The 25,230-nt window shown below is 48.0% G+C and overlaps 1 protein-coding gene across 5 annotated transcripts in view; it reads left to right on the top strand.

The window, feature by feature from the left end:
• LOC143957707 (cytosolic phospholipase A2 gamma-like) overlaps window positions 1-25,230 on the top strand; it is a 174,562-nt gene that overhangs the window by 115,536 nt on the left and 33,796 nt on the right. For 2 of the 5 annotated variants that reach the window (XM_077467401.1, XM_077467400.1), the window contains 3 exons: window positions 11,823-11,861; window positions 21,565-21,603; window positions 24,465-24,503. In XM_077467401.1, the coding sequence (XP_077323527.1) occupies window positions 11,823-11,861; window positions 21,565-21,603; window positions 24,465-24,503 (117 nt within the window). The remainder of the gene's footprint in view (window positions 1-11,822; window positions 11,862-21,564; window positions 21,604-24,464; window positions 24,504-25,230) is intronic. The other 3 variants (XM_077467402.1, XM_077467403.1, XM_077467404.1) reach the window with 3 other exon arrangements.

Genomic DNA, 25,230 nt, shown 5'->3' with positions numbered 1-25,230 from the left:
GGTCCACAATACATAGGGTTGACGTGCACCACTGCTGACCGCTGCCCTATACTGCAGCAGTCCTTCAGCGGTATAGGGACTGACGTACAGTCTGCTAAACACTAATACACAACCTGCTTGGTCCACAAAAGTTCTTATAAGGACTGGTAACTTGGTATAGGGTGCTACGGTACATAGGCTTGAGTGCGGTACAGTCTGCTGTTCTGTAAGGACCGCTATCGGTCCACAATAGATAGGGTTGACGTGCACCACTGCTGACCGCTGCCCTATACTGCAGCAGTCCTTCAGCGGTATAGGGACTGACGCACAGTCTGCTAAACACTAACACACAACCTGCTTGGTCCACAAAAGTTTTTATAAGGACTGGTAACTTGGTATAGGGTGCTACGGTACATAGGCCTGAGTGCGTTACAGTCTGCTGTTCTGTAAGGACCGCTATCGGTCCACAATACATAGGGTTGCCGTGCACTACTGCTGACCGCTGCCCTATACTGCAGCAGTCCTTCATTGGTATAGGGACTGACGTACAGTCTGCTAATCACTAACACACAACCTGCTTGGTCCACAAAAGTTCTTATAAGGACTGGTAACTTGGTATAGGGTGCTACGGTACATAGGCCTGAGTGCGTTACAGTCTGCTGTTCTGTAAGGACCGCTATCGGTCCACAATACATAGGGTTGACGTGCACCACTGCTGACCGCTGCCCTATACTGCAGCAGTCCTTCAGCGGTATAGGGACTGACGTACAGTCTGCTAAACACTAATACACAACCTGCTTGGTCCACAAAAGTTCTTATAAGGACTGGTAACTTGGTATAGGGTGCTACGGTACATAGGCTTGAGTGCGGTACAGTCTGCTGTTCTGTAAGGACCGCTATCGGTCCACAATACATAGGGTTGCCGTGCACTACTGCTGACCGCTGCCCTATACTGCAGCAGTCCTTCATTGGTATAGGGACTGACGTACAGTCTGCTAATCACTAACACACAACCTGCTTGTTCCACAAAAGTTCTTATAAGGACTGGTAACTTGGTATAGGGTGCTACGGTACATAGGCTTGAGTGCGGTACAGTCTGCTGTTCTGTAAGGACCGCTATCGGTCCACAATAGATAGGGTTGACGTGCACCACTGCTGACCGCTGCCCTATACTGCAGCAGTCCTTCAGCGGTATAGGGACTGACGTACAGTCTGCTAAACACTAATACACAACCTGCTTGGTCCACAAAAGTTCTTATAAGGACTGGTAACTTGGTATAGGGTGCTACGGTACATAGGCTTGAGTGCGGTACAGTCTGCTGTTCTGTAAGGACCGCTATCGGTCCACAATAGATAGGGTTGACGTGCACCACTGCTGACCGCTGCCCTATACTGCAGCAGTCCTTCAGCGGTATAGGGACTGACGTACAGTCTGCTAAACACTAATACACAACCTGCTTGGTCCACAAAAGTTCTTATAAGGACTGGTAACTTGGTATAGGGTGCTACGGTACATAGGCTTGAGTGCGGTACAGTCTGCTGTTCTGTAAGGACCGCTATCGGTCCACAATACATAGGGTTGCCGTGCACTACTGCTGACCGCTGCCCTATACTGCAGCAGTCCTTCATTGGTATAGGGACTGACGTACAGTCTGCTAATCACTAACACACAACCTGCTTGTTCCACAAAAGTTCTTATAAGGACTGGTAACTTGGTATAGGGTGCTACGGTACATAGGCTTGAGTGCGGTACAGTCTGCTGTTCTGTAAGGACCGCTATCGGTCCACAATAGATAGGGTTGACGTGCACCACTGCTGACCGCTGCCCTATACTGCAGCAGTCCTTCATTGGTATAGGGACTGACGTACAGTCTGCTAATCACTAACACACAACCTGCTTGGTCCACAAAAGTTCTTATAAGGACTGGTAACTTGGTATAGGGTGCTACGGTACATAGGCCTGAGTGCGTTACAGTCTGCTGTTCTGTAAGGACCGCTATCGGTCCACAATACATAGGGTTGACGTGCACCACTGCTGACCGCTGCCCTATACTGCAGCAGTCCTTCAGCGGTATAGGGACTGACGTACAGTCTGCTAAACACTAATACACAACCTGCTTGGTCCACAAAAGTTCTTATAAGGACTGGTAACTTGGTATAGGGTGCTACGGTACATAGGCTTGAGTGCGGTACAGTCTGCTGTTCTGTAAGGACCGCTATCGGTCCACAATACATAGGGTTGCCGTGCACTACTGCTGACCGCTGCCCTATACTGCAGCAGTCCTTCATTGGTATAGGGACTGACGTACAGTCTGCTAATCACTAACACACAACCTGCTTGTTCCACAAAAGTTCTTATAAGGACTGGTAACTTGGTATAGGGTGCTACGGTACATAGGCTTGAGTGCGGTACAGTCTGCTGTTCTGTAAGGACCGCTATCGGTCCACAATAGATAGGGTTGACGTGCACCACTGCTGACCGCTGCCCTATACTGCAGCAGTCCTTCAGCGGTATAGGGACTGACGTACAGTCTGCTAAACACTAATACACAACCTGCTTGGTCCACAAAAGTTCTTATAAGGACTGGTAACTTGGTATAGGGTGCTACGGTACATAGGCTTGAGTGCGGTACAGTCTGCTGTTCTGTAAGGACCGCTATCGGTCCACAATAGATAGGGTTGACGTGCACCACTGCTGACCGCTGCCCTATACTGCAGCAGTCCTTCAGCGGTATAGGGACTGACGTACAGTCTGCTAAACACTAATACACAACCTGCTTGGTCCACAAAAGTTCTTATAAGGACTGGTAACTTGGTATAGGGTGCTACGGTACATAGGCTTGAGTGCGGTACAGTCTGCTGTTCTGTAAGGACCGCTATCGGTCCACAATACATAGGGTTGCCGTGCACTACTGCTGACCGCTGCCCTATACTGCAGCAGTCCTTCATTGGTATAGGGACTGACGTACAGTCTGCTAATCACTAACACACAACCTGCTTGTTCCACAAAAGTTCTTATAAGGACTGGTAACTTGGTATAGGGTGCTACGGTACATAGGCTTGAGTGCGGTACAGTCTGCTGTTCTGTAAGGACCGCTATCGGTCCACAATAGATAGGGTTGACGTGCACCACTGCTGACCGCTGCCCTATACTGCAGCAGTCCTTCAGCGGTATAGGGACTGACGTACAGTCTGCTAAACACTAATACACAACCTGCTTGGTCCACAAAAGTTCTTATAAGGACTGGTAACTTGGTATAGGGTGCTACGGTACATAGGCTTGAGTGCGGTACAGTCTGCTGTTCTGTAAGGACCGCTATCGGTCCACAATAGATAGGGTTGACGTGCACCACTGCTGACCGCTGCCCTATACTGCAGCAGTCCTTCAGCGGTATAGGGACTGACGTACAGTCTGCTAAACACTAATACACAACCTGCTTGGTCCACAAAAGTTCTTATAAGGACTGGTAACTTGGTATAGGGTGCTACGGTACATAGGCTTGAGTGCGGTACAGTCTGCTGTTCTGTAAGGACCGCTATAGGTCCACAATAGATAGGGTTGACGTGCACCACTGCTGACCGCTCACCTATACTGCAGCAGTCCTTCAGCGGTATAGGGACTAAGAGTTTTGTCACAGGGTCATTTAAAAAATGACATGCAGAGGAAGAGGCAGGCCCTTCCGCAGGGGTGGTAGGGGTAGGGCAGGAGCAACAGGCTTGAGCCAAAGTGGGAAGTTGCAGAAGGTGCGTTCAATTACTTTAAAGGATGCACCAGACTTGGTTGAGTGGCTCGCTCAGCCTTACTCTTCTGCACCCTCCTCATCCTCTCGATCTGCACCCTCTTCTTCACTCTCTGCTATGTGCACCCCCAAAGACACTACCACCAACAACACGACCACCACCACCACCACCACATACCTTCCGCTTGAGTCACTGGAATTATTTTCCGATCCATATCAAGAGGACATTTCTGATGCGCAGCCACTCTTGGTATTGGATCAGGAAGAGGAGGTAGCAACAAGCGCTACTCAGCAGTCTGACGCCAGTACCCAGATCAGCCCAAGGAGGAGGTTGGTCCCCGGTGTTGCTGCCTACTCTACTTATAGCGGTGGGGAAGGTGACGTTGATGATGACGTGTCTAGTGATGTCACGTGGGTGCCCACAAGAGAGGAAGAGGAGGGGAGTTCAGAGGGAGATATGGACCAGCAGATAGGGAGGAGAAGCAGCAATGACTTACATTGCACAGCAGGGACAAAGCAGACTGCAAATGTATCAGGAGCGAGTCATCGACCATGTACGGTCACATCTGGCGCTCCCAGGACACCGGCACATGGCTCCGCAGTGTGGGCTTTTTTTAACGTGTCCGCTGCTGACAATAGCGTTGCCATCTGCAATCTTTGCAGTCAACGCGTTAGTCGCGGTAAGCCCAATACTCACCTAGGGACGACCGCCTTAAGAAGGCACATGAGCAGCCATCACCGAGCCCAGTGGGAGCAACGGAACACACAAAGCCACACTGCAGGCTCTCACCGTCCAGCCTCGTCTTCTACTTCTCCTTCTCCTCTCTCCTCACAATTGTCCTCCACTCCACCTTCCATCACGCCAAGCTCACATTTTTCTGCAAAAAGGCAGGCTTCCGTGGGCCTAATGTTTGAGCGTAAAAAAATGATGACGCCGGATAACCCTCTTGCCCAACGGTTGGCGGCTGGCTTGTCAGAACTCATAGCCCGCCAACTACTGCCATATAAACTGGTGGACTCGGAGGCCTTTCGCAAATTTGTGGCCATTGGAACACCACAATGGAAGGTCCCAGGAAGGAAGTATTTCTCAGAGAAGGGCATCCCAGAGCTATATGGCCATGTTCAGCGGCAAGTGAATGTATCTCTGGCACACAGTGTCGGTGCCAAGATACATCTGACCACAGACACGTGGTCTAGCAAACACGGGCAGGGAAGGTATATCAGTTTTACTGCCCACTGGGTGAACCTTCTGACGGCCGTCAAGCATGTAACCCGTGGCACCCGTGTAGATTTGGTTTTACCGCCACGGATTGCATGCAGGCCTGACTCTTCTTCTCCTCCTCCTACTCCATCCTCCTCCCTCTCCTCCTCAGCTGCCTCCTCCTTTTCCGCTGCTAGCGTCTCTTCCACTGCACCGCCCAAGCTCCCCAGAACCTATTCCACATGCCAGGTGAGACGTTGCCATGCCGTGCTGCGTCTGTTGTGCCTGGAAGCAAAGAGCCACACTGGCCCGGCACTCCTTTCAGCTTTGCGTTCACAGGCAGATGAGTGGCTAACACCGCTCAATTTGACAGTTGGTAAAGTGGTGTGTGACAACGGTGCCAATCTGCTTAGCGCATTGAAACAGGGCAAAATCACGCACGTGCCGTGCATGGCACACGTCTTAAACTTGGTCGTGCAGCGATTCCTTGTCAAATACCCTGGGGTCCAGGACATCTTGCGGCAGGCAAGGAAAATCTCGGCCCATTTCAGAAGATCTTACACGGCCATGGCTCGCCTTGCTGACATTCAGCGGCGACACCATCTGCCGGTCAGACGTCTTATTTGCGATTGCCCGACGCGATGGAACTCAACCTTCTATATGCTTGATAGGCTGCTCCAGCAGAAACGTGCAGTTAACGTCTACCTGTATGAACTCTGCGAAAGAAACGGTTCTGGGGAGCTGGGTTTTTTTTCACCGCGCCAGTGGCTGCTCATGCGCGACACATGCAGACTTCTGCGGCCATTTGAGGAGATCACCAAACTGGTCAGTCGCAGCCATGGCGCCATCAGTGACATGGTACCTTATGCCTTCTTTCTGGAGCGTGCATTGCGTCGTGTCATTGATCAGGCTGTGGAGGAGCAGGAGCGGGAAGATGAGGAAGTCGCAATGCTGGATGAATTCCCAGGGGGGGCTACTCTATCTGAGACAAGTCAACAACAGGAGTCTGATGAGGAGTCAGAGGAGGATGGTGCCGGGGCGGATGAGCAGGAGCAAGAAGAGCATGCTTTAAACCTTTCTGGGATCCCTGTTGTGCGAGGATGGGGAGAGGAGAATGAAGAGGACGACATTATCCTGGATGATGAGCAGGAGCCAGGCCACCACACCGCTTCCACTTTAGTGCAAATGGGGGCCTTCATGCTCCAGTGTTTTAATAGGGACCCCCGTATAAAAAGCATGAGGGTCAAGGACCAGTACTGGGTGGCAACGTACTTAGACCCCCGGTACAAACACAAAATGGCGGAAATGTTACCGCCGTCGCAGAGGGCTGTCAGAATGCAGCACTTCCAGGCCTTGCTTCGAGAAATGCTGCATTCTGCTTTTGCGTGCGCTGGCAGAGGAGCAATTCCCACTCCCAGAGAAGGATTTGCGGGTACCAATCCAACAGCGCCTGCAAGAAGAGGCCGGTTTGAAGATGTGTTGGTGACTTCGGATATGAGGTCATTCTTTCAGCCGACCCATCGACAGGTGTCATCCGGATCCAGCATCAGGGAACGCCTAGACCGTCAGGTGTCCGACTACATTGGGTTAACGGCCGATGTGGACGCTCTGAGGAGTGATGAACCCCTAGACTACTGGGTGGGCAGGCTTGACCTCTGGCCAGAGCTTGCCCAATTTGCAATCGAACTGTTGGCTTGCCCCTCATCCAGTGTCCTGTCCGAAAGGACGTTCAGCGCAGCAGGGGGGATTGTGACCGATAAGCGTACTCGCCTAGCTCACCACAGTGTTAACTACCTCACATTTCTAAAAATGAATGAGGCATGGATCTCGGAGGAATTCAACACATGTGATCAGTAGACCATGTATATGTCTATAAACAATTTTTGGAATCAAGCACACAGACCTTCTTAATTCATTTGGCTCACTTCCCTGACCCAAAAAAGCACACCGTACTATATGCCCCTACCCTCCTCTTTGAAGAGGTTGAGCGGTGTCATATTTCTACTGGGGCTGCTTATTATGAGGGGTTCCCACCATCCCTGTGCTGTGCTGACTTCCTCCTGGGTGTTCTTATTATGAGGGGCTCCCACCATCCCTGTGCTGTGCTGACTTCCTCCTGGGGGTTCTTATTATGAGGGGATCACACCATCCCTGTGCTGTGCTGACTTCCTCCTGGGGCTGCTTACGGTGCTGCTGTCAGCGCTGTATGTCACGGAGCTGCTGTCAGCGCTGTATGTCACGGAGCTGCTGTCAGCGCTGTATGTCACGGAGCTGCTGTCAGCGCTGTATGTCACGGAGCTGCTGTCAGCGCTGTATGTCACGGAGCTGCTGTCAGCGCTGTATGTCACGGAGCTGCTGTCAGCGCTGTATGTCACGGAGCTGCTGTCAGCGCTGTATGTCACGGAGCTGCTGTCAGCGCTGTATGTCACGGAGCTGCTGTCAGCGCTGTATGTCACGGAGCTGCTGTCAGCGCTGTATGTCACGGAGCTGCTGTCAGCGCTGTATGTCACGGAGCTGCTGTCAGCGCTGTATGTCACGGTGCTGCTGTCAGCGCTGTATGTCACGGAGCTGCTGTCAGCGCTGTATGTCACGGAGCTGCTGTCAGTGCTGTATGTCACGGAGCTGCTGTCAGCGCTGTATGTCACGGAGCTGCTGTCAGCGCTGTATGTCACGGAGCTGCTGTCAGCGCTGTATGTCACGGTGCTGCTGTCAGCGCTGTATGTCACGGAGCTGCTGTCAGCGCTGTATGTCACGGAGCTGCTGTCAGCGCTGTATGTCACGGAGCTGCTGTCAGCGCTGTATGTCACGGAGCTGCTGTCAGCGCTGTATGTCACGGAGCTGCTGTCAGCGCTGTATGTCACGGTGCTGCTGTCAGCGCTGTATGTCACGGAGCTGCTGTCAGCGCTGTATGTCACGGAGCTGCTGTCAGTGCTGTATGTCACGGAGCTGCTGTCAGCGCTGTATGTCACGGAGCTGCTGTCAGCGCTGTATGTCACGGAGCTGCTGTCAGCGCTGTATGTCACGGTGCTGCTGTCAGCGCTGTATGTCACGGAGCTGCTGTCAGCGCTGTATGTCACGGAGCTGCTGTCAGCGCTGTATGTCACGGAGCTGCTGTCAGCGCTGTATGTCACGGAGCTGCTGTCAGCGCTGTATGTCACGGAGCTGCTGTCAGCGCTGTATGTCACGGTGCTGATGTCAGTGCTCTGTATTACGGTGCTGCTGTCAGTGCTCTGTATCTCCTGCACCCTCTTGTTTGCCTACCCTGGTCCCTGACCTTCCCTCTCCTCCATTGCCTTCATTAGCTCCATAGTCCTGAATTGTCAGAACAATTTCCCAAATAAAAAAAAAATGCTTGTAGTTATCGATCCCAAATTCACCTCATACATGTATTATGCTATTGTCCAGGTGGTGGGACTACGTGCTACCCCCTAATAATTACCCCGTGGCCGCAAATTCGACCTAAAGGTTTGCGAAATTCGCCTCCCATTGAAGTCAATGGAGCCCGCGGCGAACGGTCGTTTTCGCGAACGTTTGTGTCCGTTCGCGTTTCGCGTTCGCGAAACGTCCCGTCGGAAGTTCGTCCATCACTATCCAGTGGCGTAACTAGAACCTTCAGGGCCCCGATGCAAGAAAATATGAATGGCCCCCCTGAACCCCAGCCAGGGCCCTTCCTTCCGAGTCCGGTGGTGGAACTCCAGGGCGTGGTCACAGGTATGACTTTTGTGAGCCCTGTAGTTCCACCACTGGCATCAGTAGTTTTTTTTTATTATTTTATTTTTTATTTTTAGGTCCCCCCATTGGGGGACTGTCCCTAGGCAGGATGGGGTCCCCGTCCCCAGAAGAGATGAGGTCCTTTTCTCCAGGGCAGATGAAGTTACTACCCCCAGGTGAGAAGGGGTCTCTGTCCCCAGGGGAGATGGGGGTCCCTGTCCCCACATGAGAAGGGGCCCCTGTCACCAGGGGGAGATGGAGGGGGTAAGTAATGGTGTGTGGGGTCCTCTCACTCACCATGACCAAGCTGCAGGCCACGCACTCATCCATGTTGGCCTGGGCTCCATCCAGTGTGCTGGACGGGTGATCAGCATATCTCCCAGAAAGATCTTTCATCATCTGTGTATGACGGGGAGGAAGGGGGCTGGCAGACAAGCCTGCAGTGTCCTCCGGGGGGCTCTCATAGGGCTGCACTGCATCTGTGTGCTTAAAATTTGTTTACCCGGGAGAAGTATGCAGTGCAGTGTGGGCCAGACTCGGGGGGGTGGGACTCTGGCTGGGGAGAACAGACATCGGACTGAGCGGCAATGCATGGAGCAGGAGAGGACACAGGTCATGCAGGGAATGCACAACTAAAGAGCAGCCAGTGCGATAGTCGAGCATGGAGCTCTGCTAGTCACCCTCCACCTCCAGCCACCCGTGTGCATGGTGCACTGGTACCCCTAGCTGCCTATGCTGCTGCCAGCCATCTGTAGAAGGGGCTGCATGGGCCCCCTGCAGCACAGGGCCCAGTTGCGGTCGCGACTGCTGCACCCCCTATAGTTACGCCCCTGAAAGGATCTCTCCTCTTGTTTCTGGGAATTTTGTGGAGCACTACTCTGCACTCCAAGAATCACCTATCTTTGGGACTTTATGGACTTTTCTTATTCCCTCTAATTTCTATGAAGTTTCTGTTCATGTAATTTATTAGATTTATTTAGTAGAGCTGTTAATATAGTGGCTTTGTTTGCGACTTTGGTCGGAATATTTTTACTATATATGTGCACAATCAATAATATATAGAATAGTATAATCATTAGATTTACATAATAATATTCATATAAAAATGTTTAATATAATTAGTCACTGGACATGATGGTACAATCAATACAAAATCAATCAAACGGTAAATATGATTGGTACAATTCATAAGGAAAGTACATAGGAGACTACAGCAAACAAATTTCTGGCTATTTGTAGTTGGGGCATCCATTAGATGCTAACTCAATGCGTTTCATGGTTTTAAACCAATTGTCAAGAATTGGGAATTCTAAGGATATTGGGGCAGTTGCTGAGGCTGCTCCCTTGATATCCACACCCAAAAATGTTTGTTGAGGGGACTATTGCGGTACTAAATAAATCATAAAAGACTTTGTTATAAAAAATTACAAGTAATTTAATAAGGACAACAAAATGAAATCCCTCAAAACTTTCATGTTGCTAAAATCATATACACCACAATTTAATAAACTACCGAAGGGTAACCCCGTAAGGTTTCTATTGAAGAGGGGTACAGAAACGTTTCCTCTACCGGTTTCGCGGCGAATCGCTTCTTCAGGAGGATAGTCCACAAAGGAGGAAGCAGTAGATCACAGGACCCATCGGTTTCCTCCCACGGCAGATGTGGGGGGTTGTAAAGGACTCGTTTGTGCTATATTATCCAGTGCACACCACCCATGTTCATAGAGGGAGATCGAACAGGGCAACACCATAGTAGCCAAGGAATACAAATGTATAGAGAATTCCCAATTCTTGACAATTATCAATTGGGATGATGGTACTGTTATATGTATTAAGTATATTTTGTATTTGAGGCTATACTCAGTCTATGGCTATGGTTTTAAACGAATCGTCAGGAGTCAGGTGCATGTATATATACTGAAATAATGAAAAGATCTGTTAGTCTAGGAAGCCCTCTACACAAGTAAGAAGTAAGTAAAAAGAAAAGATATAGCTTCGATAGTACTCACAAAAAAACAAAGTTGGTCACAGCTCCTAGGGTGGGATTAGTTGGTGGTCTGGGTTGCACATAGTCTTAAATGGGGTTGAGGCAGAGACCATCCCCCAAATGGGTGGACCCCAGACCAGGGGGGATCGGTGGCCATGATTACCGAAACACCGCTATGCACCATCACTTGGGAATGTACAAACATGCCGCAGTAGGTACCCGATTCTGAGTCTGGGATCCAAATGGGTGGACCCCAGACCAGGGGGGATCGGTGGCCATGATTACCGAAACACCGCCATGCACCATCACTTGGGAATGTACAAACATGCCACAGTTGGTACCAAATTCTGAGTGCGTAAAGGTTTTTGACTAGTGAAGGAAGGTGTAAACTCAAAAATTTCACACCAGAGGGATGGTGCGTATTGATATAAATGAGGTAAAATCAATTATAAAATGTAAGTATAGCCAAAGTTCGGAAACCGGAGCGGATAGTCGGACAAGCCAGAAAGCCAGGAAGCCAGGAATAAGCATAGTGGAACAGCAAGTAGGATTTGGAGCCAGAAGGAGCGTCAGCCAAGCAAGCCTTTAACAGGAATGCAGGAGATAGTCTCTGTGATGTTGACCAAGGTGAAGGCAGAGATCATCTGGGCTGGACGGCTTAAGTAGGCAGGACTGACGAGCAGGATCATCAACAGGTGAGTCACTGTGGAGAGATAGGAGCTGGCAATTAGCCGACGGCTGAGCGGCCAGCTCTGAGAAGGAAGGGCTGAGCCGAGCCCTGACAAGCCCCTAGACCAGTGATGGAGAACCTTGGCACCCCAGGCATTTCCCATGATACTCCACTACACTGCAGAGTGCATGAGCATCATGGGAAATGTAGTTCCAAAACATCTGGGGTGCCAAGGTTCACCATCACTGATCTAGACAGTGAGAACCCTGTGTGATAGTTACCCCTTCTGACACCATGACACGGCGCTGCCCTTTCATGATAGATAGATAGATAGATAGATAGATAGATAGATAGATAGATAGATAGATAGATAGATAGATAGATAGATAGATAGATAGATAGATTACTGTTTAGTTTATTGTTCTATCTTAACTGGCAATAATTAATATTTAATAATATGATGTTTAAAAATGTTACTAAACTGCACTTCAATAGAGGCATAGACATTTATTCTGTGTGTTTCACTTTATGCAGATGAGTCAAACGAGATGCCCAGCCCGGAAGGGAATCTAGGTAGGTAACGCTGTGGATGACATGACACAATTAATATAATGCGGTAATTTGTACAAATCCAAGTTGTGAAGATCTATCTAAGCGAACTAGAGACCTATCACAGAGAGATCTCAATAAAGTGGTAACTCGGGGCACATATATGGGCGATGACATAGAATTCTAGATCACCAATAAATGGCAGTCAGACACTGCAACACCAAATGTACTAAAACCCCAGCATCTACAGACACCACCGATCTAGCATTTACCTATCTAGCCCTGTAAAAAAAAATGGATATACTATACCTTTTTTTTTTTAAGCCGCTCCGACATGATCTAACCTGATCCCACGCTGAGCTTTCACCCGCGGCTTCACTGCGAGGCGAGTGCGGAGGACAAGGACGGCAACGAAAGCCCCATAGTGAGTCTACGTGTCACATCAATTCCTATTCATTTCACAGCCGATGTCAGCCGTGTCCTCTGCAGAGCTTCCGCCGCTGGAGATCGGGCTGGATCAGGTTAAAAAAAGGTATGTTTATTCATTTTTTTTTTTTCTTTACAAATCTAGACTGGTTAGTGTTCGATCAGCGGTGTCTATAGATGCGGGGATTTTATTTTCTAGCATGGACTTCCACTTTCTCCACCAGACCAAATTTTGAAATTTTTGGTGTTTATGCAGCTAAAACTATTTGACCACTTTTATTTGATTAACCCAGTTATACCAGAATGTTTTTCACACCTTTATGTATTATCAAGTATGAGTTGTTTGGTATTTTTAAGTGTACCTTGAATATGTATTTTTATTATACAGTAGTTATAAACCTCTGACATGAAAAATGAACAAAAGATATCCTATGTAGTAGTGTGTCCATCCAAAGCACCGAGTGTGTTTTCTCCCTGCTGTCTAGTTCCTCAATCTGACATTAACTGATGCTGGGGAGGAACTTACTGACATCAATAGTAACACTGGTACTAATCAGTGCTAATACTATACACTGTCACTGTACTAAGGACACTGGCTGGGAAGAGGTTAACATTGTGGGCAATCAAGGGGTTAAATGCGTGCCTAACAATGTTTACTGCATGCTGTTTTTACTAAGCAACGTGGTGGTTTTTAACCACTTAGCGCCTGCCCGCATTGCCCTGCAAAGAATGTCCGCTGTAGACAAAGTGACGTACCTGTCCGGCACCGCATACTTTCTGGGATAAGGGCTCACGTGCATGTGTGCCCCCCCCCCCCCCGGCCGGCTCCCGCTGAGATTGTACACAGCAAGAGCCTGTCAGCAAGTCCTGCCCAATGGTTCATAGCCGGGACCTGCTGATCAGCTGTGTCCAATCACAGCCCAGAGCCCTGTGTTGAAATTCATGTGTGTAGCGGATGACATTTTGGACAAAATGTCACACGCATGTAAATTTAGTTTTTGCTTCAGAACAGTAGGGGTTCTGAGGGTTAATTACATAGGTTGGCCTTGACATCAGTCTGGCCGGGCTGTGTTGGAAGTTCTGCCTGGTCAAGTGAGCAGTGAGGTGCACATGACAGGCCAGAATCAGGCCTGGTTGGACATTTTGAGTATCAACCTTCTCGGAACCAATCAGTGGGAGTGCCGGGCTCTGCTGGGGAGTCTGGGAAGGGGTACTTAAGATGTGTGGGTCACGTGTTTACGGAGAGGAGTTTGTGAGGCCCGTGTGGTCTGTTCTGGTTCCAGGACCGGGGTAGCCCCCTGAGGGGTCCCGGTCACGGGGTGTTCGACACCCCCAACATGTTCCTGTTAGATGCCCCTAATGAGGTCTGAGGTAGGGATCCATCTGTTCCCGAGTCTCGGAAGCTGTCGGTCCGAGACGCAGTAACTGAGGGAGGATTCAAGATGTCCGGGTGTGCTCTCGGCTTGGAGGGGCACCACAGCTCGTGGAAGTGACCGGGGGAGGACCTTTCGGAGGAGGGCCGGCAAGTGGCATCCTGGGAAGTGCCTGGTTACTGAGTTGGGAAGGACATTGACAAATTCACGTTTTTCCAGTACCATTGAGGAGACAGAGAACGTTCCAAGGTCTTAGTTACAACTTGTACACGTTCATAGGATTGTTTCAAGTTTTAATCAACGTGCTGACTGCCATGATCTCTGGCTAGAGATCTGTTCAGCCTTGAAGTACCCAGCTGCGAGTGGCTACTCTCTGGGTGGAATTAGAGACTTTGCTAGACCTGCAGTTCAAGGTGCCTGAGTTCTTCACCCGTGCCCTCTGTTCCCACAAGAGACTGTGTTATTGGATGTTACTACTGCAAAATAAAACCTTTTAAAAAGGACTTTATCCGTGTCAGCGTTCAAGTCGTTGGGTATCAATCCTGGGAACCCCTAGACATGGAAGAGCAGGCGAAGAGGAGGTAACTGGTAAGCCTAATATGTCAAGGCCGCCCTGCAAGGGTTTTGGCCACTACATGTGGGGGCTCGTCCGGGATTTACTGTTACCTCAAGAATGTTTTTGAGCTGCGCCACAAAGATCACTGCCATTTTGGAGAGACTTTCACTGAGGTGCGTAAGCATGGGAGGAGCCTGTATCAAAAGCCCGTGAAAATACACAGGAGCCAGCGCCCAGTGGGAGGAGTCTAAGCTGATCTTTTCCCGGCACGAGGCACCGCGGAGTGTGCGTTGTGGAAGGAAGAGGCGAGTCCAGTTTTCTCGGAGTTGGAGAAAAAAATTCCTCGGAAAGGAACCGTGTAACGGGAGTGCAACTTGTTCCAGGACCCAGGATGCCTGTTGGAAGGGGTCCCGTTGGAACACAGCCACTCGGTTCGGTGTTTACGGACATGGGCATTCGCTTGCTGCCGCAGGGGCGGTTCATACTCTACACTACTGGAGACATTGATGGCCTGGGTATGCAGTGTGGGAAGTGCGACGGCCTGGTCGACAACCCTCGGGCATTCTCTAGCTGCAGAAAGTGTGAAGTGTATGTTTTCAAGGTGGAGCAGTCGATTGGGTCACCGAGGGCCTATGGCATGGACTGGGCCACGGGTATGATAACCGATGAACCGGGTGTTTTCACTCATTTGGTGATGCCTTCCACAAAGGTGACACCTGTCGTTGTTGATGTTCCTGGAGGAGATGCTGCTACGTGTATTACGGAAACTGCGGAGGAAACCACTCTTGAACAGATCGACACTGTTTCTACCACCCTTTCGGAAGTCACCATGCCTCCCCTAGAGAAGGTAAAGTGTACAAAGTCCTCCCATCCAGCTGGATCCAATAAGCGGAAGAAGGTTGCTTCAGGGAAAAAGTCTGACCGTGAGTACATCCTTGTCTAATTATTTACCGGCAGAGGAATACAGAGATTCAGAGTTAGAGACACTGTCGGATCTGGAAGATGGGGACATTTTTGGGGTATTGTCAGAAGGAGTCGTTGTGGGCAGGGGGAGATTTTTACCCTAGTTGTTACCTAGACGATTGGGACATCATCTAAATGACTGGGGGGGTGTGTAGCGGATGACATTTTGGACAAAATGTCATACGCATGTAAATTTTGTGTTTGCTTCAGAACAGTAGGGGTTCTGAGGGTTAATTATGTAGGTTGGCCTTGACATCAGTCCGGCTGGGCTGTGTTGGAAGTTCTGCCTGGTCATGTGAGCAATTAGGTGCACATGACAGGCCAGAACCAGGCCTGGTTGGACGTTTTGAGTATCAACCTTCTCGGAACCAATCAGTGGGAGTGGCGGGCCCCGCTGGGGAGTCTGGGAGGGGGTACTTAAGATGTGTGGGTCACGTGTTAAGGGAGAGGTGTTTGTGAGACCTGTGTGGTCTGGTCTGGTTCCAGGACCGGGGTAGCCCCGTGAGGGGTCCCGGTCATGGGGTGTTCAACATCCCGCAGGTAGGGATCCGTCTGTTCTCGAGTCTCGGAGCCGGCTAGTCTGAGGCACAGTAACTGAGGGAGGATTCAAGGTGTCCGGGTGTGTTCTCGGCTTGGAGAGGCACCACAGCTTGTGGAAGTTACCGGGGGAGGACTCTTCGGAGGAGGGCCGGCAAGTGGCATACTGAGAAGTGCCTGGTTACTGAGTTGGGAAGGACATTGACAAATTCACGTTTTTCCAGCACCATTGAGGAGACAGAGAACGTTCCAGGTACTGAGGAAAAAGGTTCCTGTTCACTCTTAGTTACAACTTGTACACGTTCATAGGATTGTTTCAAGTTTTGAGTCAACGTGCTGACTGCCGTGATCTCTGGCTAGAGATCTGTTCAGCCTTGAGGTACCCAGCTGCGAGTGGCTACTCTCTGGGTGGAATTAGAGACTTTGCTAGACCTGCAGTTCAAGGTGCCTGAGTTCTTCACCCATGCCCAATAAGTCAAGGTTGCCCTGCAAGGGTTGTGGCCGCTACATGTGTTTCTCATCCCTGAGAAACTCGGAAATCAACTAGTAAAAACAGCAGACAGTACACACATTACACATAGTTAGGCAAATATTTAACCCCTTTATCACCCTAGATGTAAACCCCTTCCCGGCCAGTACAGTGAGAGTGCATATTATTAGCACTGATAATTGTATCAGTGTAACTGGTGATGTCAGTGGCAGTTAGTCAGTATTAGTAGTAGCCATTAATAATATATAAAAAAAACAAAAAAAAAAAAAAAACTCCAGTATATATCCCATAGTTTGTAGGTGCAATAATTTTCATGCAAACCAATCCATATATATACCTATTGGGAATTTTTTTTTTCTTTATGAAAACATGTAGCAGAATAAATTTTCCCCAAAATTTATAAGGGAATTGAATTAAACAAATATGTATTTATATATTGGAATTTTTTTTTACAGCAGAAAGTGAAAAATATTGTTTTTTATTTCAAAGTTTTCAGTCTTTTTCCATTTTTATCGCAAAAAAACAAAAAACACAGTGGTGATCAAGTATCAGTTCTATTTCTATGGAAAAGAAAATACAAAACATTTTGTTTGGGTACAGCATTGCATGGCTGCGCAATCGCCAGTTAAAGTAGCGCAGTACTGAACAGCAAAGAAGGGCCTGGTCAGAAAACCTTTTAATATAACTCAAATATTTTAAAAAAATGCACTTACAAAGCACAAAAGGAAAAATCAGCCTTAAGTCTGCTGCGCCGGCCGGACGCAAACGTCTCGTCGTTCCTGGGTACAAATCCTTCGCAAGGGGTGACGTCAGCGCATTGCTCATCCCTACGCGTTTCGTAAAAAAAAAATTACGTCATCCAGGGGCACCTTTTTTTTTGTTTTTATATTTGAGTTATATTAAAAGGTTTTACACTATTGGAGCTTCATTTCTTTTTCATGGAATTGGCATATATGACCCAACACATGGGAAATAACTAAGGATACTTGTTTGACAACCTGGTCATGATATCGGTGGAGGGAGGAGAACAGCTGAGACCCTTCTGAAGTGGGAGATAATCTATTGTTCTATGCTGTTTGTGACCCTCTGTAGTGGGGTGGGGGGGGGTCATGAAATTCTGGTCAGGAGTAATTTTGGCTGTATGGGGGTGGATCAAGCACTTGCCACACAGTGATGACTCTTGATTTATATTGGACTTTGTAGAAATGTAAACGTTTATACAACTACACATTGGGTGTTCACTATTTTATTTTATTGTTGTTCACTGTGATTAATCATCCTACAACCCTAATTCTTTAGGATTTGGGGTGTTATAGGTCTATTTTCTGCACGTTTATATTGAAATTGTGTTCAATGTTTTTTTTTCACTTTATAGAATTTCATGTGGGTTTTACGGTTTAGCGCAGCTTATTTAATTTTTTATGTGTTTTTTTTTTCTGTATTGATTTTGATCTTGATTGATTTTTACCGTTTATAATGTAATACAGTCAAGCCGCAGCTGAACAAGGTTCCATTGTGGACAATTCGTTTATTATTCCTTTATCAGTTTTTTCTTTTTCTATTTACATGCAGGCATGTACTGGCCATAGGGACTACTAGGAGTTTCCCGGTGGGCCCGATGGCTCAGTGGGCCACACTGATGTAAGGGGGCTGGTGATGGGACACTCTCATGTAAGGGGGCTGGCAGGGGCGGACTGACCATTCAGCCACTCGGGCACTGCCCGAGGGCCCGGACCACTAGGGGGCCCCCATCAGGGTTGCCAGCCTCAGTAAAACCAAGGACAGTATGTAAAAACCTGTGTTTTTTTTTTTTTTTTACATCTGTCTCTGAAATATCCCTTGCTGACATCCTTTTGGTCTAAAAATCCTGAGATTATAGCTGCCCCACCTCTCCAGTACCTTCTCAGTCCAATAGAAACATGTCTGTGTATACTGTGCGTACATGTATGTGTATACTGTGTGATTGTATACTGTGTGGCCCCTTAATCACTGATTGCCTGGGGGCCCCATAATCTCCTATTGCCCGGGGGCCCCATGAGTTGTCAGTCCGCCCCTGGGGGCTGGTGATGGGACACTCTGATTTAAGGGGGCTGGTGATGGGACACTCTGATGTAAGGGGGGTGCTGATGGGACACTTTGATGTAAGGGGGTGCTGATGGGACACTCTGATGTAAGGGGGCTGCTGATGGGACACTCTGATGTAAGGGGGTGCTGAGGGGACACTCTGATGTAAGGGGGTGCTGATGGGACACTCTGATGTAAGGGGGTGCTGATGGGACACTCTGATGTTAGGGGGTGCTGATGGGACACTCTGATGTAAGGGGGCTGGTGATGGGACACTCTGATGTAAGGGGGCTGCTGATGGGACACTCTGATGTAAGGGGCTGCTGATGGGACACTCTGATGTAAGGGGGTGCTCATGGGACACTCTGATGTAAGGGGGCTGGTGATGGGACACTCTGATGTAAGGTGGTGCTGATGGGACACTCTGATGTAAGGGGGTGCTGATGGGACACTCTGATGTAAGGGGTGCTGATGGGACACTCTGATGTTAGGGGGTGCTGATGGGACACTCTGATGTAAGGGGGCTGGTGATGGGACACTCTGATGTAAGGGGGTGCTGATGGGACACTCTGATGTAAGGGGTGCTGAGGGGACACTCTGATGTAAGGGGGTGCTGATGGGACACTCTGATGTAAGGGGGTGCTGATGGGACACTCTGATGTTAGGGGGTGCTGATGGGACACTCTGATGTAAGGGGGCTGGTGATGGGACACTCTGATGTAAGGGGGCTGCTGATGGGACACTCTGATGTAAGGGGCTGCTGATGGGACACTCTGATGTAAGGGGGTGCTCATGGGACACTCTGATGTAAGGGGGCTGGTGATGGGACACTCTGATGTAAGGTGGTGCTGATGGGACACTCTGATGTAAGGGGGCGCTGATGGGACACTCTGATGTAAGGGGTGCTGATGGGACACTCTGATGTTAGGGGGTGCTGATGGGACACTCTGATGTAAGGGGGCTGGTGATGGGACACTCTGATGTAAGGGGGCTGCTGATGGGACACTCTGATGTAAGGGGCTGCTGATGGGACACTCTGATGTAAGGGGGTGCTCATGGGACACTCTGATGTAAGAGGGCTGGTGATGGGACACTCTGATGTAAGGTGGTGCTGATGGGACACTCTGATATAAGGGGGCGCTGATGGGACACTCTGATGTAAAGGGGCGCTGATGGGACACTCTGATGTAAGGTGGTGCTGATGGGACACTCTGATGTAAGGGGGCGCTGATGGGACACTCTGATGTAAGGGGGTGCTCATGGGACACTCTGATGTAAGGGGGCTGCTGATGGGACACTCTGATGTAAGGGGGCTGCTCATGGGACACTCTGATGTAAGGGGGCTGCTCATGGGACACTCTGATGTAAGGGGCTGCTGATGGGACACTCTGATGTAAGGGGGCTGCTCATGGGACACTCTGATGTAAGGGGGCTGCTGATGGGACACTCTGATGTAAGGGGGCTGCTCATGGGACACTCTGATGTAAGGGGGCTGCTGATGGGACACTCTGATGTAAGGGGGCTGCTCATGGGACACTCTGATGTAAGGGGGCTGCTCATGGGACACTCTGATGTAAGGGGGCTGCTGATGGGACACTCAAAATGTAAGTGGGCCGGTCTGGATGAAGTCCAGGGCCAAATTTCTGTCCCAGTCCAGCCCTTTTTACATGTCAAAGAATAATTAACTATTTCTTTAGCGAATAGATGCATTTAATTTTAATTTTAATTTCATGGCATAGCACCAAAGTAATAGTCCATAATGCCAAACTTATATCAGTAATCAATAATATACAGAATTGTGTAATCATCAGGTTTACATAATAATATTCATATAAAAATGTTTAATATAATTAGTCACTGGACATGATGGTACAATCAATACAAAATAAATCAAACGGTAAATATGATTGGTACAATTCATAAGGAAAATACATAGGAGACTACAGCAAACACATTTCTGGCTATTTAGTAGTTGGGGCATCCATTAGATGCTAACTCAATGCATTTCATGGTTTTAAACCAATTGTCAGGAGTCAGATGCATGTGTATATATACTGAAATAATGAAAAGATCTGTTAGTCTAGGACAGTGATGGCGAACCTTGGCACCCCAGATGTTTTGGAACTACATTTCCCATGATGCTCAGCTACACTGCAGAGTGCATGAGCATCATGGGAAATGTAGTTCTAAAACATCTGGGGTGCCAAGGTTCGCCATCACTGGTCTGGGAGGCCCTCTACATGGATAAGAAGTAAGTATAAAGAAACATATAGCTTTCGATAGTACTCACAAAAAAAAAAAAACGAAGTTGGCCACAGCTCCTAGGTTGGGATTAGTTGGTGGTCTGGGTTGCACTTAGTCTTAAATGGGGTCGAGGCATAGACCATCCCCCAAATGGGTGGACCCCAGACCAGGGGGGGGATCAGCAACCATGATTACCGAAACGCCTCAATGCACCATCACTCGGGAATGTACAAACATGCCGCAGTAGGTACCCAATTTTGAGAATAAGAAAATATGTGATGATTAAGTGAAGTTCAGAGGGAAAATGTGTAAAGGTGTATGACTAGTGAAGGAAGGTGTAAACTCAAAAAAGTTCACACCGGAGGGACGGCACGTATTGATATAAATGTGATACAAATGAGATAAAAAAATCAATTATGAAGTTTATAGCCAAAGTTCAGAAACCGTAGCGGATAGTCAGACAAGCGAGAAAGTCAGGAAGCCAGGAATAGTATAGTAATAGTAGGCAGGACTGAGGAGCAGGATCATCAGCAGGTGAGTCGCTGTGGAGAGATAGGAGCTGGCAATTAGCCGACAGCTGAGTGGAACAGCAAGTAGGATCTGGAGCCAGAAGGAGCATCAGCCAAGCAAGTCTTTAACAGGAACGCAGGAGATAGTCTCTGTGATGTTGACCAAGGTGAAGGCAGAGATCATCTGGGCTGGACGGCTTAAGTAGGCAGGACTGACGAGCAGGATCATCAACAGGTGAGTCACTGTGGAGAGATGGGCGTTGGCAATTATGCGACAGCTGAGGGGCCAGCTCAGAGAAGGAAGGGCTGAGCCCAACCCTGACAAGCCCCTAGACCAGTGAGAACCCCGTGTGATAGTTACCCCTTCTGACACCTCGACAAGCCGCTGCCCTGTCACAATAGATAGATGTATAGAACACTAAACTAAACATGAAACTAACTATGAAACAGTAATCTACCTTAACTGGCAATAATTCATATTTCATAATATGATGTTTAAAAATTTTACTAAACTACACTTCAATAGAGGCAGAGACATTTATTCTGTGTGTTTCACTTTATGCAGATGAGTCAAACAAGAAGACTAGACGAAAACGGAATATAAGTAGGTAACGCTGTGGATGACATGACACAATTAAAATAATGTGGTAATTTGTATAAATCAATAAAGTGGTAACCCGGAGCACATATACAGTGGTGTGAAAAAGTTTTTGTCCCCTTCCTCATTTCCTGTTCCTTTGCATGTTTGTCACACTTAAGTGTTTCGGAACATCAAACCAATTTAAACAATAGTCAAGGACAACACAAGTAAACACAAAATGCAATTTGTAAATGAAGGTGTTTATTATTAAAGGTGAAAAAAAATCCAAACCATCATGGCCCTGTGTGAAAAAGTGATTGCCCCCCTTGTTAAAACATACTATAACTGTGGTTGTCCACACCTGAGTTCAATTTCTCTAGCCACACCCAGGCCTGATTATTGCCACACCTGTTCACAATCAAGGCATCACTTAAATAGGAGCTGCTTGACACAGTAAGGTCCACCAGAAGATCCTTAAAAGCTACACATCATGCCGAGACCCAAAGAAATTCAGGAACAATTGAGAAAGAAAGTAATTGAGATCTATCAGTCTGGAAAGGGTTATAAAGCCATTTCCAAAGCTTTGGGAATCCAGCGAACCACAGTGAGAGCCATTATCCACAAATGGCGAAGACATGGAACAGTGGTGAACCTTCCCAGCAGTGGCCGGCCGCCCAAAATTACCCCAAGAGCGCAGCGACGACTCATCCAAGAGGTCACAAAAGACCCCACAACAACGTCCAAGGAACTGCAGGCCTCACTTGCCTCAGTTAAGGTCAGCGTTCATGCCTCCACCATCAGGAAAAGACTGGGCAAAAATGGCCTGCATGGCAGAGTTCCAAGGAGAAAACCACTGCTGAGCAAAAAGAACATCAAAGCTCGTCTCAATTTCTCCACAACACATCTTGATGATCCCCAAGACTTTTGGGACAACATTCTGTGGACCGATGAGACAAAAGTGGGAACTCTTTGGAAGGTGTGTGTCCAAGTATATCTGGCGTAGAAGGAACACTGCATTTCATAAAAAGAACATTATACCAACAGTAAAATATGGTGGTGGTAGTGTGATGGTCTGGGGCTGTTTTGCTGCTTCAGGACCTGGAAGACTTGCCGTGATAAAAGGAACTATGAATTCTAGATCACCAATAAATGGCAGTCAGACACTGCAACACCAAATGTACTAAAACCCCAGCATCTACAGACACCACCGATCTAGCATTTACCTATCTAGCCCTGTAAAAAAAAAAAAAAAATGAGTATACATACCTTCTTTTTTTTTTTTTAAGCCGCTCCGACATGATCCGACCCAATCCCACACTTAGCTCTCAGCCATGACTTCGCTGTGTAGGCGAGTGCGGAGGACACGGATGGCAACGAAAGCCCCATAGTAAATGTACGGGTCACGTCCCTTCCTATTCATTTCACAGCCGGTGTCGGCCGTGTCCTCTGCAGAGCTTCCGCCGCTGGAGATCGGGCTGGATCGGGTTCAAAGAAAGTATGTTTACGCTTTTTTTTTTTTTTTCTTTACAAAGCTAGATGAGTTAGTGTTCGATCGGTGGTGTCTATAGATGTGGGGATTATAGTTTTTAGCATGGACTTCCACTTTCTCCACCAGACCAAATTTTGACATTTTTGGTGTTTATGCAGCAAAAACTATTTGACCACTTTTATGTGATTAAGCAGGTTATATCAAAATGTTTTTCACACCTTTTATGTATTAGCACTAGGGATGAGCTTGATGTTCAAGTCGAACGTACGTTTGACTTGAACATCGGCTGTTTGCACGTTCGGCGGCCATGATTCCCGAAAAACACCGCTATGCACCATCACTTGGGAATGTACAAACACGCCGCAGTAGGTACCCAATTCTGAGTGTGTAAAGGTGTGTGAATAGTGAAGGAAGGTGTAAAATCAAAAATCTCACACCAGAGGGATGGTGCGTATTGATATAAATGAGATAAAATCAATTATAAAGTGTAAATATAGCCGAAGTTCGGAAACCGGAGCGGATAGTCGGACAAGCCAGAAAGTCAGGAAGCCAGGAATCAGCGTAGTGGAACAGTCAGCAAGACTGAAGGAGCGTCAGCCAAGCAAGTCTTTAACAGGAACGCAGGAGATAGTCTCTGTGATATTGTTGGCCATGATTACCGAAACACCGCTATGCACCATCACTTGGGAATGTACAAACATGCCGCAGTAGGTACCCAATTCTGAGTGTGTAAAGGTTTTTGACTAGTGAAGGAAGGTGTAAAATCAAAAATCTCACACCAGAGGGATGGTGCGTATTGATATAAATGAGATAAAATCAATCATAAAGTGTAAATATAGCCGAAGTTCGGAAACCGGAGCGGATAGTCGGACAAGCCAGAAAGTCAGGAAGCCAGGAATCGGCGTGGTGGAACAGCAAGTAGGATCTGAAGCCAGAAGGAGCGTCAGCCAAGCAAGTCTTTAACAGGAACGCAGGAGATAATCTCTGTGATGTTGACCAAGGTGAAGGCAGAGATCATCTGGGCTGGACAGCTTAAGTAGGCAGGACTGACGAGCAGGATCATCAACAGGTGTGTCACTGTGGAGAGATAGGCGTTGGCAATTATGCGACAGCTGAGGGGCCAGCTCTGACAGGGAAGGGCTGAGCCCAGCACTGACAAGCCCCTAGACAGTGAGAACCCCGTGTGATAGTTATCCCTTCTGACACCATGACACGGCGCTGCCCTGTCACAATAGATAGATAGATCAATAGATAGATAGATAGAACAATAAACTAAACAGTAATCTACCTTAACTGGCAATAATTAATATTTAATAATATGATGTTTAAAAAATGTTACTAAACTGCACTTCAATAGAGGCAGAGACATTTATTCTGTGTGTTTCATTTCATGCAGATGAGTCAAACGAGACGCCCAGCCCGGAAGGGAATCTAGGTAGGTAACGCTGTGGATGACATGACACAATTAATATAATGCGGTAATTTGTATAAATCAAGTTGTGAAGATCTATCTAAGCGAACTAGAGACCTACCACAGAGAGATCTCAATAAAGTGGTAACCCGGGGTAGATATATGGGTGATAATAACATAGAATTCTAGATCACCAATAAATGGCAGTCAGACATTGCAACACCAAATGTACTAAAACCCCAGCATCTACAGACACCACCGATCTAGCATTTACCTATCTAGCCCTGTAAAAAAAAATGAATATACTATACCTTTTTTTTTAAGCCGCTCCGACATGATCAGACCCGATCCCACGCTGAGCTCTCAGCCGGGGCTTCGCTGTGTAGGCGGGTGCGGAGGACACGGACGGCAACGAAAGCCCCATAGTGAGTCTACGAGTCACATCACTTCCTATTAATTTCATAGCCGGTGTCGGCCGTGTCCTCTGCAGAGCTTCCGCCGCTGGAGATCGGGATGGAACGGGTTCAAAAAGGGTATGTTTATTCATTTTTTTTCTTTACAAATCTAGACGGGTTAGTGTTAGATCGATGGTGTCTATAGGACGGCAATGAAAGCCCCATAGTAAGTGTACGGGTCATGTTACTTCCTATTCATTTCACAGCCGGTGTCGGCCGCGTCCTCTGCAGAGCTTCCGCCGCTAGAGATCGGGCTGGATTGGGTTCAAAGAAGGTATGTTTACGCTTTTTTTTTT

This window comes from Lithobates pipiens, unplaced genomic scaffold, assembly GCF_037356315.1.
Source record: "Lithobates pipiens isolate NorthernLeopardFrog02 unplaced genomic scaffold, aLitPip1_a1.2 Scaffold_55, whole genome shotgun sequence".
Lineage (NCBI taxonomy): Eukaryota > Metazoa > Chordata > Amphibia > Anura > Ranidae > Lithobates > Lithobates pipiens.
This window is presented reverse-complemented; position numbering and strand designations above follow the sequence as displayed.